At 31.3% G+C, this 19,866-nt stretch overlaps 1 protein-coding gene across 2 annotated transcripts; it reads left to right on the top strand.

The window, feature by feature from the left end:
- The first annotated feature begins 958 nt into the window (after positions 1 to 958).
- On the top strand, positions 959 to 19,668 carry LOC149510920 (DELLA protein 2-like). 2 transcript variants are annotated; one of them, XM_089756547.1, is made up of 2 exons: positions 959 to 2,426; positions 18,982 to 19,044. In XM_089756547.1, the coding sequence occupies exons 1-2, from the start codon at positions 1,341 to 1,343 to the stop codon at positions 19,027 to 19,029; spliced, it is 1,134 nt and encodes a 377-aa protein (XP_089612673.1). In that variant the 5' UTR covers positions 959 to 1,340; the 3' UTR covers positions 19,030 to 19,044. The 2 variants fall into 2 exon arrangements, with proteins under 2 accessions (XP_089612673.1, XP_089612672.1); XM_089756546.1 differs by lacking the exon at positions 18,982 to 19,044 and adding an exon at positions 19,108 to 19,668 and having other exon boundaries at positions 960 to 2,426.
- Positions 19,669 to 19,866: the final 198 nt, after the last annotated feature.

The raw sequence follows: 19,866 nt of genomic DNA, 5'->3' as shown, positions 1-19,866 counted from the left end.
TTATATTTAACTCAAGAAAACACTTTTTGAACTGTGCATAATTTTTTCTTTTGTTTTGGTTGACCAATCCAAATTCACATTAAAAACAGGATAGATTGCCTGTCGGACCAAAATTCGGAGTAACGAAGGAGTTGTTGTCAATTTTATATTTTATGTTATATATTTTTAAATATTTTATTTTATTTTTATTTAATAAAATTGAAAACACATCAAAGAATTAGCATTTTGTTATAAATACTAAAAAACAAGGGACCACGTAAAGAAGTAATTATGGGCATGGGTTGTGAAAGTGGTAGTGGTTTGACTCTAAGAAATGGCAGTTTTGATGATTTTTTTTTATTTTTTTGCATTAAAATTGATATTGTTCATGCGCAATTATTGTTCACGCGCATAGTAAATGTGATGAAAATATTTTCAATATATTGAAAACATGTTTTTTTCACTTTCAACAATTTTTAAAATTTTATTTTTAATTTTTATTTCAAAAAAACCTATCAAACATAATTTTATTTTTAATTTTTAAAAATGTAAAATTAAAAACATAAAAAATAAAAATAAAAACATCTTAAGACGAGTTCTAAATTTTTCTTCGATCATTCATGAATCATAATTATGAAAATTTACATATTTTATTAAAAAAATAGAGACATCTACAACTACAATTATATTTTAATAAAAAAATATTAACAAATAATTTTACTATTATTTAATTAAAAATATAAATTTGTTAGATTAATATATTTGATGCAAACACAAAGTTATCCCGTCTTAACATGTTCTATCATTATTAAAATATCACATCGTTCAAATTGAAGATCGAAATCTTTATCAATTATTTTTAAATCATTTCATTTTTTTAATAAAAATGCAAAAAAAAAATTCATTGAAGTTAGAATCAAATAACGAAAACCGGTGGAATTGAGAAAGTAGAAATATAAAATTCAAATTTCCACTGAAAGTAAACGTTTATATTGAAAATTTTGTACAGAAACAAAACAAAATATGACTCATATTTTGATTGGAAAATTTATGGTCAATGAAAAAATGATGGTAGCGGTAATCCTTGTAGCAATTTCTAGGAAGGGTAGGTTACTTAGATGAACCAAAAAGGCAAAATAAAAAAAAAATCGATGTTCAGACAGTAGGTGGGAATGGGATGCTTTGGCTTTAATTATTGGTCAGTCAACACCGCGTGCGGTGTGCGGACTGGGGACCACCACAAACAATGAATCACGCGCTATTGCTTTTGCTGGAATAATTTCGTCACCTATTTGTATTCTCAAGTTCATCGGTAACTACATCCTTCAACCCCAAATTTCTACTAGTATTTGCCTACAGTGATGGCCTCTTCTGCTTTTCCGGTCTTACTAGACTGCGCTCGAGCTGTTGAAGATGGGGATCTGAAACTTGCCGATTCACTGCTTGAGCAGATCTGGACTCTTGCAGCTGACGAACCCGACGACCAACAAAGCACAGTTGTGAAATACTTTGCAGAAGCTCTAGTTCGCCCAGCGTACGGACTCCATCCTGACTTTGCCTATTTCAAATTGCAGATGACTCCTCCATTGTATTTACAGTATTGGGATGGTATTGCTAATGAGTATATCGGAGATGCCATAAACAACACCGTGATGGGAAAGAAGCGAGTGCACCTCATTGATTTCCGCATACCACATCTCAATTACACTAAAGGCTTGTTTGATTTACTAACCGATGCTTTTGACGATCTCATATCAGTCCGTGTAAGTGTCATATTACCACCGTCTCTGAAAAAAATTATAAATGTCCAAGAAGAAAAGGATTATATCACTGAGGCGGTCACGCAATATAAATTTAAGTTGGAGAAGTTGGAAGTTGTCTACGCTAATAGTTTGGAAGAAGTGGGTGAGTCTATGTTGGATTTCAGAAGAACAGAGGATGAGGCTGTGGTCGTCTTCTATTTCTTTAAACTCTCTATGTTGCTGAGAGAGGCTGGAATATTGGAGAGAGAGTTGTTAAAGTTGAGGAATATAAACCCGGACTTTGTGATAATAAAAGAGTATGCTGCTAATCATAATCACTCCGATTTCATTAGACGCTTTGAGGACTCTTTTCAACATTACTCCCATGTTTTTGGTCTAGGTCTAGACACTAAAGAAGAGAATTGTTTAAGGCGACATATAAATAATATAGTGGGATGTGAAGGTAGGGATAGAATTGTGCGACACCATACTTTGGATCAGTGGCGATCCCACTTGGAAACAAATGGCTTTTTTCCATTTCCACTCAAGCTGGACCAGATTAGCGGGCGTAGTCGTTTTTGCTATCGTGAGGACAGTGGGTGTTTGGTTTGGATCCCGGAAATTGCCCTATATATTTCATATCGGCATGGAAACTCAAAGATGGGGAGCATCACTTCAATCCAATCGGCAATAATTTTGTTCAAGGTATTTTTTTATTTTGAATTATTCTCGACATGTTTTAAAAAATACAATTAGTAAAATTAACACTCCTCTCTAGCCATGATTTTGTAGCCCGTAATATAATTGTCTATATGTTTTTCTTTTTTAAGTTATAATTATTAATAGTTGATATCAATAATCAATAATAATAACTCTAAATCTGTTCAAAAAATAATAATAACTCTAATTGTCTATAGTTAATATCAATAATCCCTTATATTATTTACATTTTTCACTTTCAATTGACCTTCTATTTGTTGACATTTAGCGAGTAACTATTGTATGATGCAATTGTAGACTTTAATTGGGTTGAAAAAATTTAGATTGTATTTTGTATGGGCTCGAGTTTGATAGATGAATATGTTTTGTATAATAATGTGTTGGGCTTTCTATATCTTAATGAATTGTTAAAATTTATTATTCCCTTTGTTTTGAAATTATTATTCTTTATTAACTTTTTTTTAAAAATTAAATCAAATTTGATCATTATGTTTAATAAAATTATAAAATCAAAAAGCTTTTAAAAATAAGATTTGTAAACTTTGAATTTCAAAAATTGCAAAACATACTATTAATTTAATATAATACTTTAAAAAAATGAAGGTCAAAGTTAAGTTAGTTTGATAAAAAAAAGTCAATAAGGGACAATTATTTTGAGAGGGTATGAGTATAAAAGATGATGAAAGATACACAATTTAAACAGAAAACTTTAGTTGTGGTAGTTTATTGCTATTTTTTTAAAGGAATCTATTTATTATATATCATATTCTTTATGCTTTGGGCAGAGAGAAGAAGAGAAAAAAAAAGGAAAAATGCAAGAAAAGAAAGGAAAAAGAAAAGTGAAGCAAAAGAAAGAATTAAAACATAATTTTTATTTATTATTTGTAATAAAATAAAAATTAAATTTTTAAAAAATAATAATAATAGATAGAAATATAAAACTACATAAAAATAGAAAATTAAAATTAAAACAAAATCAAAATCAAAATCATTTCATTAAAATTTATAATTGTTATACTTTTATTTTTTTTTTCTTTTGTTTTAGACGTTCTCACTAAAAGAAAAAAAAAAAGAAACTTTATAAATTTCAATAAATTAAAAAATAATAAATTTCATTAGATAATTAATAAAAAATATAATGCTCATAACCTAACACAAAAATCTAACAACCAAACATAATTGCAATATATGAAATATAATCTAAATATTTTTATAAAATAACATTTTATGAATTAGTTTTTAATTATTTTTACATAATAATAATAATCATATAAATACTAAAAACAATGAAAATTTTTGTTGAAAAACAATTCACCCCGACATAGCCTCGTACCTTCTTTTAATTAATAACTTTAATTTTCTCCAATGTTATAACAATTATGAAGTTCATTTATTGATTCTTCTCCATTAATTTAATAATATGATAATATAATGCTCCCTCTATCTTATATTGTATCTCCTTGATTTAAAATAAACTAAAAAAACCAAAACTTTAATTTTAATGTATTTTATACGAAATTTTATTTTTTTATAAATAACTGTTCCAAGTTTTTAATGTGAAAAGATAAAAATTCATGAAAAATAAATTTAAAATATTTAAAAAGTCTATTAAGTGTTAAAACATTTTCAATATAATTTTTAAAATATTTACAAAAAAGAAAAGATGGGCAAAAATAATAAGAGGAAAAAAACATAATTAAAATTATTCCTTGATTAGTGAAATTTTCTTGAATAAATCAACTAGAAAATATACTTAAAAACCCCCAAAGCTTCAATATAACGAAATTTAAATTAATGATTAAAGATCAAATTTATCACTATTTAATCTGTCATCAAAATTTACCATGAATTTATGAACGAGTGTAATTTACATAATTTATATCAATCAAACATTAACAAAAAAAAAGTTCATGAAATATTTATTTTAAAAATATAAAAAGATCACTAATATGGTTGGTATGAAGTTGACTTTTTTTCTTTTTTTTTTCTTATTTTTGTTTTATATATTACCAAAGAACAATGTTTTTAGGTAAAAATGATTGTTTTCTAAATCATGTAGAATGCATTTGTTGATAAATTGTATTTTAAAAGTATAAAATAACGTTTGGAATGAAATAAGTAAAAGGAAATTGAATGCTATATTTTAAAATGACAATTTGAAAGTTAAAGAGTAGGCATTTGAATACGCTGGTTGGGTATTTGAATACCCACGTTTTGGAAAGCAAACATCCGAATATCCTATGTTTGGCATTCGAATATCTACACTTTAAGACTAAAATATAAGCATGTTGGAATTCTTTCATTCCAAAAGTTGCATCAATTCATTTGAATGATGCTTTTACGTGGAAGGTGGTTTGAAACACCTTATGAGGTCATAAATATTTCTCTAAACACAATTTTAACAACCTTACATCTTTTCATTCTGAAAGATCAAAAACAGTTTTATCTTCCTATGCTCTTTTTTTTTTTCTTTTTTGGGGGGGTTCATGGTTCACATGAGTTCAAGAAAAACATGAAGTGCAATCATTTTTTTCTTCAACTTTAGGCATTTTTTCTTGGGTATAACGTCTCCAAGAATCCATTTGCATTGCAGTAGGGAGACTATTATCTTTAAGAAAATTTCTTGGAAGTGTCTTGCCCAAATATCAATTTTTTCTTCTCTAATTCTGTATTTTTTGCATACTTTATTGATTCTGTTGCTATAACTGTACCCAATATACAACAATTTAAGGATAATAAATCTCCTTCAATGGCAACATTATGTTCAAGTTCATGATCATGAAATGGAGAATATTTTATGGAAGGCTATTAAGAATGTTCTTGGTGTTGAACCAAAAATCATGAAGTTATTTTTTCAATAACTCTCTAACTTATTGTGGAAGTGATTGTGGAAGACTAAAATTGGTTTTCTCCCATGTTTTATTTCGACTATGACATAAAGTCATTTTATTCGGATTTGTTCTATAAATCTTGAATTCAACAAGAGTAAGTATAGTTCAAAAATAAAAAAGCAAGCGGTAAGTGTCCTAAAGAGTTTAATGTTCCTGTACATTAAGGTTAGTAATTTACTTATTATAATTAATTTATATGGTGATATGTTTAATTGCATAATTAATCGCTTTAACATTTTCGTTTAAGATCATGGGCTAAAGGTTTTCAAAGAGAATGTAGTTGATTGTCATTGATTGATTTTTTTTTACATAGTAGTCATTGATTGATTTGAGTGTTAGTTTATATGTTGGTATATGATCAAGGGAGGTGAAAGAAAGAGTGTCATGACCAAAATATTACTCATGAGATTTTTAAAAGAAGTAATCAACTATGAAAATTGATTACTTAGAATATTTGTTGTGAAAACTAAGTTTTGGAAATAAAATACAAAAAAGCAACAAGTTGCCTAATCATCGCAATTCATTGTCTTAGAGTAACATTTTAACTTTTGGTCTGAACATTTGTACAATGCTGAAACGTTATCAAAAGGTATTCTTTCATTTTTAAGGAGTTGTCAGTGGCAACTATTGAGTTTCAAAAAAATATGAACTCAATACAAAATGGTTGACAAAAAAAACTAAAGTAATATATCTCTTGATCAAAAATACCAAAGTCAATGATGATGTTTATTCTTCTTTAAATAAAACTTCTAAATATGTTTGCCAATAATTAGAGGTATTGAGATTTACTTGGACATTTTATATATTCTTATAATGTTTTAAATATGATGAAAATTTGCTGTGACTTAACCAGTTCACTTAGACACCATATGATATGCCTGGTATTGATATCAAAGTAATGCTTCATAAACTGCATACTCCTAAGGTAAAATTAATTCAACAAAAGAAGAGAATTTTTACCTTGAAAATACAACAGGCTATCAAGGAAGAGGTTGACAAATTATTGCAAACATACTTCATCGGGGAGGTTTACTATCCTGAATGGATAGCCAATGTGGTCATTGTCAAAAAGCACAACAAAAAATAGAGGATAAATGTTAACTTTATTGACTTGAACAAAGCCTATCAAAAGATAACTTTCTTCTCCCTAGTATAGATCGACTGATGGATTATAGTGTTGAGCATGACCTCAGTTTTATTAATGCCTATTCTAGTTACAATCAAATTAAAATGTTAAAGGATGATGAGAAAAATATAGCCTTTATTACTAAAGAAAGCCTTCACTATTATAAGATAATGCCCTTTGGATTAAAGAATGTAGAAGCGACCTACCAAAGGTTGGTAAATAAGGTGTTTAAAAACCAGATCAGTCACAACTTGGAAGTGTATATGGACAACATGATAGTTAAGAGCAAGGTTTGATCAAGCACTTGGTAGATCTCAGAGAGATCTTTAACACCTTGAGAAGGTATAATATGAGCTTAACCCAAGCAAATGTGTTTTTGGGGTCATGTTGGGCAAGATTCTTAGTTATATGATTAACAAAAGGAGGATAAAGACAAACCCAAAAAAAGTTTAGGCAATGCTAAACATGAAAGTGCCAACCTTAGTAAAAGAAGTACAGAAGTTAACTAGAAAAATAGTTGCCTTAAGCAAATTCATGTCTAGGTTGATAGAACGATGTTTACCATTCTTCAAAATCCTCAGGAACATCTCTAACTTTAGGTGGACTCTGCAGTGCCAAAAAGCTTTTGAAAGACTCAAAGAGTTCTTATCCTCTTCACCCATTTTATCCAAACTAAAATCCAGTAAGATCTTATACCTGTACATAGCCAGCATAGACCAGACTATCAGTTTAATCCTAATCTAAAAAGAAAAAAAAAAAATAAAGACTGACCTATTTTGTAAGCAATGTATTGACAAAGCTAGAAACTAACTACTGTGGCATAGAAAAGCTAGTTTATCCCATTGTCACCTTAACTAGAAAACTTATGCCATATTTCCAACCTCACACAATTTATGTACTAACTAATCGACCATTAAAATAGGTCTTACAAAAGCTTAAAAAGTCAAAAAAGCTAATTAAATAAGCAATAGAGCTCAACAAATTTGACCTATACATGTTACCTAGGTTGGCTTTAAAATCACAGGTACTAGTAGACTTTGTTGCAAAACTTACATTGGTACATCTTGAAAGATAATCTAAGAAAAAAAAAAAAACCTCGAATAATGATTATTGGAAAATCTATATTGATGGATCAGTCACAAGCCATAGCAGAGGAGTTGACGTTATTCTAATAAGCCTACAAGGGCTACAGGTACCCATACGCCTTTAGATTCAAGTTCAAGACATCCAACAATAAGGTCAAATATGAGGCACTGATAGCTAGCCTAAAGTTGGCAACTGAGCTAAATATTCAACACATAATCGCGTATGGCAACTCTCAACTAGTGGTTGATTAGATAAATGAAGAGTTTAAAGCTCAAAAAGATGAGATCCAAAAGTATCTAGATAGAGCACTGACCTTGGAGCTAGCTTTAAGAAAGCCAAGGTGAATAAGATATCGAGGCTAGAGAATTCACAAACAGACTTCTTGTCTAAGTTAGCATTAGGAATAACAATGAAAAGCTAAGACTAAGTTTTGATAGAAAAACTAACACATAAAAGCATCAAGGATAAGTTTATACGACAGATCATAGAGAAAAAAATTGAGATGAGACCAACCAAATAGTATTTGACCATGAGAGCACTATCAGAGGAAAGAATATAAGCTAAGGCATTAATGAAAAAGGCCTTTTGGTACATAATTATTAAAGAAAATTATATAAAAGATCTTTTAGCCTATCTTACTTAAGATATGTTGATGAGGAAGAAACAAACTATGTTTTATGAGAAATCCATGAAGAAATATATGAAAGTCACCTCAAACCTTGGTCATTGGCCTAAAAAATGCTTAGGCAAGACTATTATTGGCCTACCATTAGAAGCGATGCAATTAAATTGGTAAAAAGATACGATAAGTGTCAGAAATTTACTGATATACAATATCTTCCCTTGATCGAGCTTACTCTTATCATTAGTCTGTGGCCCTTCATACAATGAAAAATGGATGTTCTTGAACTGTTCGCCCTAATCACTTGTCAGAGGATATTTTTCTTAGTAATAATAGATTTAGATTACTTCATGAAATGACTTGAAGCTGAAGTCTTACCTACCACCACAAATGCCCAAGTCGAGAAATTTATATAAAAAAATATAGTCTATAGATTTGGTTTACCTCAATCTATAATAACAGATAATGATAAACAATTTAAAAACTTAAAGTTTAAGGAATGGTGTTCAAATCTTCATATTGGTTGCCTACCTTCAGTCCAATAGGTAAGTTAAAGCTGTGAATAAGATAATATTAAAAACTTTAAAGAGGAGACTTGATACAATAAAGGGAAAGTGAGCTGCTACCAAGTGTTTTATGGACTCTAAGGACAACCAAAAGATACCAACTTGTGAAACCTCATTCCATTTAGCATTTGAAATAAAGGTTGTGGTATTTGTTAAGATCGATCTTTTGAGCTTAAGTGTCGATTTAGGATCAGAAAAGAGAAATGAAAAAATGCTTAGGGCTAACCTTGATCTCGCTAAAGAACAAAGGGACATAGCCTTAATACGGATAGCAGCTTATCAACAAAAGGTGACCAATTATTATAATAAAAGAGTCTGACATAAGCATATTAAGAAAGATGGCCCGGTACTTAAAAAAGTAAAAATCTAAGGAGTAGATGACTGAAGTGGCAAATTAGTCCCAACTTGGAAAGAACCATATGTTATTAAAAAGATTATCCATGAAGTGACCTACAAACTATAGGACCTAAATGGCAATGTCATTTTAAGGACATGAAACGCTAATAATTTAAAGGTCTATTATCAGTAGCTCGATATAAAGTAAGCTTACATTTGTATTTTGTACTTGAATATGGAAATCAAATTGTTTTCAATGAGCTTACACCTATGGATTTAACAAAATTTGACTTAGAACTTTGATAGATTCTAAAGTTAATTTAACCCAAAAGGATTATGTAAATCCTCAACTTAGTTAACTGAGCTAAAATCTCTTTAACTAATCGTGCTTAAACTTAGGCGAGTATATTATAATAAAGCTAAATTGAACTGAAATATTAGATTGATCTGAATAAGAAGTTGTATTGATTAATCGTTAAAGGAAGTGTTAACAAATGATGTCAGCAAATCATCCCTACCTAAGGTCATTACAAAAAATCAACCTCGTTCATCAATAAAAATTTACAAAAATAAAAACATAAAGTTAAAAGAATCATTCAACAATAACATTGATAGCAGTAGCAATAGGAGCAAACCCTCACCAACAAAAGCAGTAATGATGATCTCACTGTCTTTGGTCTCTCCCACCTTATTCTCAACCCTTAAAGCTGCCTTTAGCTCAACCTCTAAAGCCTTATTATCATTTTTCTCTTCCTTTTTTTTATCCTCCTTAGGTTGATTAGGGTGAGTTCTTGATCTAATATTGTTGATATCAATATTAGAGAGGTTAAGGTTGAGGGTAGAAAATTTAAATTACATCTTATCTTTGGCCAGTAAGAAGGTACAAGGCATGTTTTTCTTAAAAAACTTCACCTTCATCTAGAGGTACTCATTGGAAGCTTTAAACTCCTCCACGGCTTTTTTTTTAGGTCATCCTCTCCCTTTTTTCCTAGCCTCGAGCTCGAACCTTATCTTTATTATCTCAATCTAAACGTCATTAAACTTGAGCTCAACTTACTCCTTCATTGAGTCAACTGAGGCTTTATCAACCAGGATGGCCACCAACTTTGTTGTCAGCTTGTCAATTCTTTTCTTTTACTGAGCTTCTTTTTTGTGGGAGTACTGAGGCTAGATCAAACTTTGCCCAGTACGTTGAGCTTTTTTTATGCTCTTCAACTAAGACAACTATGTCTTTCTTGACCTTTAGCAAGTGGGCCATTATAAGGTAAGCATGGTGTAGGGCTTCACCAGTATTATCCAAGGGTTGAAGAGAAATTTTTTATTGGACTATATAGAATGACCTTAAACTTAGTAAAATGAAAAATACTTAAATACTGATAAAATCGAGTTAAAGTTAGTCAATACTTACCAAGATAAGGGACCCTGACTTTGCTAAATCTCTTTGCCATAGTTAGGTTGGCGATGAAATCGTCAGTAAGAATGTACTCAAAATTGGTGGAGATCTTTTTTAAGCTGGGCCTTAACACCCTAGCTTCAAGATTTTTTAGAAAAAAAGAGGAAGCTTCCACCTGTGGCTTTTTGATAAGAGGAAGAAGTGTCAGTACTGACATTGAGGACATATCCCAGTTAGCCTTAACCTTTGCTTTTCGTGTTACAAGAGAGTGATGTAGGAAAGTGTTAATGACCTTGTCTTTTTCACGAAATGGGGTTTCAAGTTGAATTTTTTTTAGCCCTTCTTGTGTTTGGGGGCATATTGGTACAAGCCAAAGTCAAAGTCATCATTGTTAGCTATCTCTACAAAATCGAGCTAATAGTTAGATAAAATTAGGTTAAAATAAAATCTTATAAGGTTACCTTAAGCCTATTCTAGTATTTCATTTTGTTTATTACGTCGAGGGAAGTCAGCTCATGGGCATCAATGACAAGCTCCCCTTTATGAGTATACTCCAAAATTTTATCCCAATTTGATAAATCTAGGACAAAAAAAACCACCAATAGATCTACCAAAGCATTGAGTGTACTTCTTATCTCCTAAACCTCAACCTCGAGAATAATCTCAATCCTAAGCTCACCATTTTTATTTATTTTTTGCTTTTCAAGGCAAAAAAAGAGTAACTTTCAATTTTTTATTGAGCTTGGGTAATCAGCAAATAACTTTTTATTGGGTCAAGCTATTATGTAGTACCACCTACTATTGTTAGGGTGCTTTTTAAAAGAAAAAAATCCTTGAATAAAGGGAAAAAAAGAATGTTCAAATATTGAAAAAGAATAATGAAGGCAACTATGTACTATATAGAGTTATGAGTGAGTTTAATGATAGTCAAATTATAAAAATTAAAAATTAAAACAAATAAAGGATAAAGTAGGAACCTTAGACTAGCCACAGAAAAATCCCAATACACATAAAGTTGATATGGCTCTAGTCTATCAGTGACTCGGTCTGAGGAATTCAACATTATTATACTATACCCTTTTTTTGGGAAAAAGAAAAGTCGTAGCCAAAACACGAATGTGATGAGCTAAACATATGTTAGGATAGTCTTTATATTTTGCTCTGCCCTTTAGTTCGTTCATCACATCCTTGGAGATTATGCCAAGGTCACAAGAAGTATATACAAAGACCTCGACCAAATAATCTTGTTATACAAAACTCCCCTCTTTGTCATCACTTGCCTCGATAAAAGTAACCCCTTTCTCTTATTTCTCCTCAAAACCCTTATCTTCAGAATCTTTACCATCAAAAGACTATAACTCCTAAACAGGAGCAGGATTTCAAGGTTAAATTGGGATTAAGAGTAACTCAACTTTGGGGAAAGAAAGATAAGGTGAAGAAGAACAAGGTAGAAACCACTTAAAAATGAAAGAGATCTGGACAAGAATTGATTAGGGTAGAATGGAAATGATAACAGAAGCATTGATGGAAAAAAAAACAGAGGTAGAAAAAAATTGATAAGATTGAACCCTAGAAAGAGGAACAACTAAGGATGAAAGAAGGTCGGCCATAGAAGATGGGCTGACTTGAGAGATAAGAAAAGGTGGTAGATTATGTAAAACAAAGTTAATATGAACAAAAAGCTTTTTTGTGCTCAGGACCCATTCTCCTCTTACCAGAGCATTCTCTTCATTTTGTCATTGCCCATCTTTAGACATTAAATTGAACCAGTAAGCCGTCTTTTTGTAATTATGGTCCTCGATAATTGATGGAATCGGATCGTTATCTTGCTACCCATGCTGACGTCCCCTAAGTTCTATCTAGTAACTCCTAGCTTTTCCAAAACTCATACTAAAAGATATGGTTAATAATACGTACTAAGGAATGAGTGAAAAAACTTTAAAGGCTGAAAAACTTTTGAGATTAGAAAATTCAAATAAGATTGAGAGCGAAAAATGTAGAAAGGTGGAAAACCAAATCATTAACGGCTCTTTATATAGACACATCACAAATCAGATGAATGGCATAAGCCACACCAAGTGTTAGAGCAAAGGCAAGAAGGCATCTTTTTCATCTATCATCTTTAAATTTTTTCACTCAGACCACCTCTCTCTTCATTTAATGTTGTCAGATTGGCCTAACTAAATGAACACCAAGTCGAACTAGCCAAATCAAATGACTCTCCAGGGCTAACTGAGAGCTCGGTTCAGCATCAAAGTTCAAAGTAAAGGCTTAAATCTAAGCTTTTGAAATAAAATACTAGTTTCACGATGACTAAATGAACTCCAGCACTAACCTCGGATCATTTCAAGCAATTATCACCTTGGTAACCTTTAAACCACTATGCACTCAACCCAAGACATGCATGCGAGATCAGACAACCATAAAGTTAGACCACGGTTCAAGGCTAGTCACCCCTTAAAACCGACCTTCTCTTTTATGATGTCAGCTCTGAAGAATCAAACTTTTAAGTCATCTCTTTTTGCCAATCTGCCATATAATACAAACACCGATCATGCATTCAACAATCTAATACTCAAATTGCTTGGTGAAGGGATAATGTCAGATTACTTGTTGGAGGGATAGAGTGGTAAGGAATTTGATGCTCAAAAGGGTATAATGATTTTTTTTCCCTCTTAGAAGCCTTCAGCAAAACAATCAAGGATATTTTTGTTATTTGTGCCGACTTAATATGTCAAGTCATTCTGACATAATCAATGCCACATCAAGCATTTTCCTTATTATCCATTAATGGTCCCTTACAGCCTATCTATAAATGTGACGATCCAAGCACCATTGAGGTAGGTTCATTCAATTCTTTTTCTTTCTTTCCTATTTCTTTTTTTATCTCATTTTTTTTACTTATACGTCAGAGTACAAATATAGGGACACACCCTTCCTTTGGCTTTAATAATTTTTTTTGTCTTTCTAAAAAAACTTCGAAATCGGAGCTAAACACCAACACATAAATAATTAATGTTTTTAGAGGTGAGTGGGGTTCTGAAACACAGTGGTAAATCTTACATTCATCGTGGGTTGGAATTCCACTAATTATTTACATATTATTCATATATTATATCGAAGATGTTTTTATAAGATAATACCGTAAAATTCAATAAATTAAAACGGAAAATATATTTCATAACGATGTGAATCGTAACATTTGCCTGCTAGTGCTAGTGTCACGGACCTAAGGGGGAGTCCTGAATCCCACATCGAACATAATAGGAGAGTCACTGGGATATAAAAGGGTTCACACCATCTCCGCCTTGTGAAGCGCCTTTTGTGGGACAAAATCGTGAGGCCAGGGGGGCCAGAGCGGACAATACCTCACAAGGGTGTGAGCTGTGACGGAAGGCTGATCTGGGACGCCAGAAGGGTGAATGCCCGGGTCCCGGAGCCGCGCGGGTTTGGAGCTTGAGTCTCAACCCGTGACAAGTGGTATCAGAGCCAGCCCTAAACCGTTCGTTCCACGTCAAGCACCTTGAGGGAGGTAGGCAGGGTGGCCAGCCTCCGTGACGAGGGCGTCACGAGGTTGGGTGCGGGAGAATGTCACGGACCTAAGGGGGAGTCCTGAATCCCACATCGAACATAATAGGAGGGTCCCTAGGGTATAAAAGGGTTCACACCATCTCCGCCTTGTGAGGCGCCTTTTATAGGACAAAACCGTGAGGCCAAGGGGGCCAGAGCGGACAATACATCACAAGGGTGTGAACCGTGGCAGGAAGGCTGATCTGGGACGCCGGAAGGGTGAATGCCCGGGTCCCGGAGCTGCGCGGGTTCGGAGCTTAAGTCTCGACCCGTGATAAGTGGTCAATGTCACGGACCTAAGGGGGAGTCCTGAATCCCACATCGAACATAATAGGAGGGTCCCTGGGGTATAAAAGGGTTCACACCATCTCCGCCTTGTGAGGCGCCTTTTGTAGGACAAAACCGTGAGGCCAGGGGGGCCAGAGCGGACAATACCTCACAAGGGTGTGAACCGTGGCGGTCAGGCTGATCTGGGACACCGGAAGGGTGAATGCCCGGGTCCCGGAGCCGCGCGAGTTCGGAGCTTGAATCTCGACCCGTGACAAATGGTATCAGAGCCAGCCCTAAACCGTTCGATCCACGTCGAGCACCTCGATGGAGGTAGGCAGGGTGGTCAGCCTCCGTGACGAGGGCGTCACGAGGTTGGGTGCGGGAGAATGTCACGAACCTAAGGGGGAGTCCTGAATCCCACATCGAACATAATAGGAGGGTCCCTGGGGTATAAAAGGGTTCACACCATCTCCGCCTTGTGAGGCGCCTTTTGTAGGACAAAACCGTGAGGCCAGGGGGGTCAGAGCGGATAATACCTCACAAGGGTGTGAACCGTGGCGGTCAGGCTGATCTGGGACGCCGGAAGGGTGAATACCCGGGTCCCAAAGCCGCGTGAGTTCGGAGCTTGAATCTCGACCCATGACACTAGGCCCAGCCAATCATGATCAGAAAATGTGAACCCCTGACTGACGCCAAACCTTTGAAACATGCGACTGGCTCTCCTTCCCCCGAAACCCCAACTAAAATAAACACTTAGTAAAATAAAGTGACAGCTCTAAATTGCCCCATGGCCTGGCATAAGAGTTCATAAAATGAAAAAAAAAAAAAAAAACCTTCAGAATTAAATTCTAGCCTTGGTTGCTTAGGAGATTCTGGATCTACTCTTTCATTTTGATTTACACATGTCATCCATTTGTCCACTATGTTTTCCCACCAATAAAGTCTCTTGACAATGTCTTCACTGCCCTACCAAACCATTTTAGTGGTAATTCATTTATGTGGATTACACTTTGTTTACAGCATCACATCATTATCTTTTTTATTCTCCTTTTCCTTTTTTTTTTTAATTAAGAAATGATTTGTTGTTTTGTACTTTTGTTCCTTGAAAATGTTAATATATAATATAAAAAAATATTATTATAATTAATGTAAAAATTTTGATAACGATTATTTTTGTCATTTATTTAATATTATTGTTAAATATTTAAATTAAAAATCTAATCCAAGTTTAGTCCAAGGTGTTTAAGCTTTTGAGCGTGGGTGGAATTGGATAACTCATGCTATGGATATGTCTACTTAACATGAATATTTTTAGATCTAAAATTTATACAATATATATATACATACATACATACATATATATATATATAAAGCCTTCCACCTTTTTTCTTTGATTTAATTATTAATTAAAGGAGGAAAGGAGGGATTAAGTTAGATCTGTATAAAGCTAATTAATCACATATGTTATAGATCCAATGTAATAATCTGATTTCAGCACATTTAATTTTTTTAATACTTAATTCTTCATTTAATCTGGATTTCATTTTTTGAATTCTATTGTCATCTTAAACTTTAATGTAGTTCATTATGATAATTTTAGCATCTTGCTTGCTTTTGTTGAATGTAAAAGTATTCATAAATTGGGTTAAGTCAGATTTGAGTAAAGTTTATATATAATATCAATAGTTTATATATTTATTCAAATTTGGCTCTACCTGATAATTGAAGTTTGAAATTTTGCTTAAACCTACTCAAGTTCTTAAGTGGTATATCTCAAATCCACCTAAGCCCATTTGATAACTTTTTAAAAAAATAAAAAATGATATATTTATTTAATTTTTAGTATTTTTGGCTTTTTATTTTGTTAAATTTTAAAATATAGATAATTTAACACATTTTTTTATTGTTTATACTATCATATTATATATATTTGTTTCTTATATAATATAAATTTCATAATATATAATTATATAATTAAAAAATAAATTGAATTAAATTCGAGCCTTTAGCGGTGAACCAAGACTCAACTCTTTTTTTAAAGGATTATATTTTTTTTAATCTAAACTTTTTAACAAACTTAATATTTTTATTCAAATCTTGTTATGTATTAGACAAATCTTCAAATTTAATTAAATAATTTGATCCTTAAATAATTTTTTAAGATGTTCAAATCAATACTATAAAAGAAATTCAATCACTTTATTGTTTGTCTTATCCCATAATATTGATACTTCATTTTATTTCCCTATTAATGATTGAAAAGTTTATAATACTAATTTTGAATTACAAATATTGTTTTAGACCAAATATTGGACAGAAAAAGTAGATTTAGACTCCAAAATTCCTATGCGGTATGTATGAAAGTTTGGTTTTAAAACCTTCTTTAATTGTTGTTATATTCAAGGACTATGATACATTAATAATCGTACAACACCTCTAATATATATGCCTATTGCCTTGGAAGTCTATCAACTATATTTTGGTGCAAAAGAAAGCTAAAGGCTTCAAAGCTAATGCTAAGGAAAAATTGATGTCATTCATTAATCTCTTTATTTTGGATATCCTTTTGAAAAATTCACTCGTATCACTCTGAATTTGATAGTTGATGTCAATATTGCTCACAAGTCACAATTAAAAGTTTATTTAAAATTTTATTGTGGAAATTATATTAAATAGCAAGGCAAATTGAGATAATAATAATTAAAATAAAAAAATTTAGATTATTATAAAAAATAAAAACTTGAAATTACAATGTCAAGCGATGGCGATTAGAAATGTTTAATGGTAAAGTTTCAATGAGACCTACATTAATTATGGTTATATAATTTTATGTTGATTTAGAATGCCGGATGAGAAATTAGTTAGTTATTTTTTAATAATTAGGTAATTAAAATAATATATATAAGCTTAGAATCAAAACATTATTTTCTAAATTGGTGATCAAAATAAAAAAATCTTGAAAAGTTATGTGATAAAAAATCATTTACATGTTAATTTTCTAAAGTTTTCCGTTTTCTTTATCTTATATACTATATTTACTTTCAAAGGTTTTGGATAATAATATACAATTTAATATATCTTTAAAAAATTTACTTATATTAGTGTAAAAATTACATTTTTTATTTTTAAATCAAAATTAAATTCATAACACTTACACTTAATTATTGTATCCAAAAATTAAAAAAAAATATAACTCTTACATTAATGTAAGTAAATCTTTTCTTGTTTTAAAATTTTTGTTTAATAACTTAGACTTGCACTCTTAACTTTATTAGACAATATATTCTATAAAAAAAAAAGCTAACGAAAATTGAAGTGGAATCAAGATTGATAATTTTAAACACAATACGATAATATGATAAAAAATATAATTTAAAATTTTAATAAAAATAATATGTGAATTTGATAAAAATAAAAATAAAAATTTTATATTTCACATATTAACATAAATTATACAACAAAAATTTTTATATTATATATATATTTAACATAAAATAAATATGATATCAATATACAAGTTGCTATATTTAAATGGAGTCAAAGATAATAGTTAAAAAAAAGGTGAAATTGAAAAATACAAGTAAAACAAAGAGAAATATCATTGTCTTCGTGTACCAAACAAAAGGTAATTTAGACATTTAAAAATTATCCAACAGTTGCCATTTTTTAATGAATTGCTCATCTCTCGGGATCCAAAAATTTCCAAAAACAAACCACAGAGAAACAAAGATAACCTTAGCAGACATCAGACATATTCTAAATCCTTATAACAGTAACAGGTTTTCGGTTCTCCTAGTTAAATAGTGAACATCTCCAAAAAAAAAAAAACCCTAACTTTCCATTTTACTAGGTCTTCATAATAGAAAACCAATTTTGCCCTTAAAATTCCGTTGTACCAGTTATAAGATTTCCTTTCATAGTAACTTTCCGTGTTTCTCCCTCTAGATTTCTAGGTTTTTTTTTTTTTTTTTACACAATTTTAAGGTACTTAAGATTTTACAGGTTGGTGTAAAAAGTATTGGAATTTCATTTCTTGTTCATTTCATTTCAGTTGAATTTCATTTCATCTTTTTGATTTGTACTTTTTTCTTGGCCTTTTATTCAGAATTTTTGATATATTTGTAAATAAGTGAATGAATCGGCGGTGGGTCCTGTGAGTTAATGGAAACAAATTTATTTTTCTATTAATAATTAGAATTATGTGATTTATTGAATATTTTTATAAAATTTTTTAAAAAATTCAAGATTAAATTTCGTCAAATTAAATTGCTATAAGAATTATTTACTTTCATTGAAACAATACTTGATATAATTTTTTCTTAACTATTATTTTATTATATATATAATTAATTTATATTTCAAGGTTATTTAATTTTTTTAATTGTATTAAATTACTTGTTTTTTTGGTCACCTAGGTGGTTAAGTGGTCTAATGTGAATTATTTTAAATAAAATTTATTATTTTGATAAATTATTTCAAGCTGTGGAAAAAAAACCTTAATACACATCAAAATAAATACTAGCCAACAATTATGAGATCGGTAAATAAAATATTGAATTTTTAAATTTTGTGATTGTAATTTAAATAGACAGCTTCAAATACAATATATATATATATGTATATATATATATATATATATATATTTTTTTTTTTCATTTATTCATCCTTATTTTCTCCCAGCTCTTTCATTGGCAAATCTATAATCCAAGTAAACTAATTGGATGGTAATGGGTTTCAAGGAACAAACTCTTAATAGTGCTTTCTTCAGTTCTTGCGACTTGAGTTCTTACCTTTCTTCGATATCAGGAGCACATTCCATGGGGAAAACACACTGTAGCTTCATTGAGGACCGGCTGTACAATTTCAATAATGCAGGAAAGCTAGACCCAAGCATGAAGGCATCATTCTTGGCAGAAGTGAGACAGCAATGTCCACCACGATTGAGAAAGAGCCAAAGCAACCCGCTGGTATTTCTAAACCCGGCATCTGGATCCAAATATAGTTTCACCAACTCCTACAATTCAGAGTGTTAACCAATGAAGTTGTCCTTGGAGTTGATCAGCAGCTACTCCTTTGTGATGATACTAAGCAAATCACCCAGGAATTCGCCACTGGCTTTGGAGAAAGGAGGAAATCATTTGCTCTTAATTTCCGTGAGTCGAATGGGAAATATCAAAGTTCTAACTGGAAAGGACGGCGAAATATACAAAAATCGCAGATTTACATATAAAAACTATCCTTGTAAAAACTGGGAGAGTCACTCTGCTGGGGGATGAATGATTCATAATCATAAAATTATAGGGATGGTTGTCATTGAAATGCCAAGTGTCTTGGATTAAGGTATAGCAGAATATCAATAAAAAAACAACATAATGGAATACTCTTCTCTGTCCACAAATAAATTGTAGAACTTGTTCAATCCTGACCTAAACTGTCCAAAAGGAAAGCTAAAAGTTCAATTATCTAATAAAAACTACACAGCGTAATTTTCTTTCTGTAAATTCACATACATGGAAGGAAGAAAACAAAATCGTCGATGCATAATTTAACATTTAGATTTAGAAA

Source organism: Durio zibethinus, chromosome 27 (assembly GCF_047325235.1).
Source record: "Durio zibethinus cultivar Kanyao isolate XHJ-2024 chromosome 27, ASM4732523v1, whole genome shotgun sequence".
In the NCBI taxonomy this organism is placed as follows: Eukaryota; Viridiplantae; Streptophyta; class Magnoliopsida; order Malvales; family Malvaceae; genus Durio; species Durio zibethinus.
Note: the sequence above shows the minus strand (reverse complement) of the source record. Positions and strands in the feature narration are given on the sequence as shown.

What these genes read in the sequence shown, in the direction of transcription:
- LOC149510920 (XM_089756546.1), top strand. Translation starts at nt 1,341, where the DNA reads ATGGCCTCTTCTGCTTTTCCGGTCTTACTAGACTGCGCTCGAGCTGTT. An exon ending in CGGCAATAATTTTGTTCAAG is followed by an intron (nt 2,427 to 19,107) that starts GTATTTTTTTAT and finishes CTTCGATATCAG; the next exon opens with GAGCACATTCCATGGGGAAA.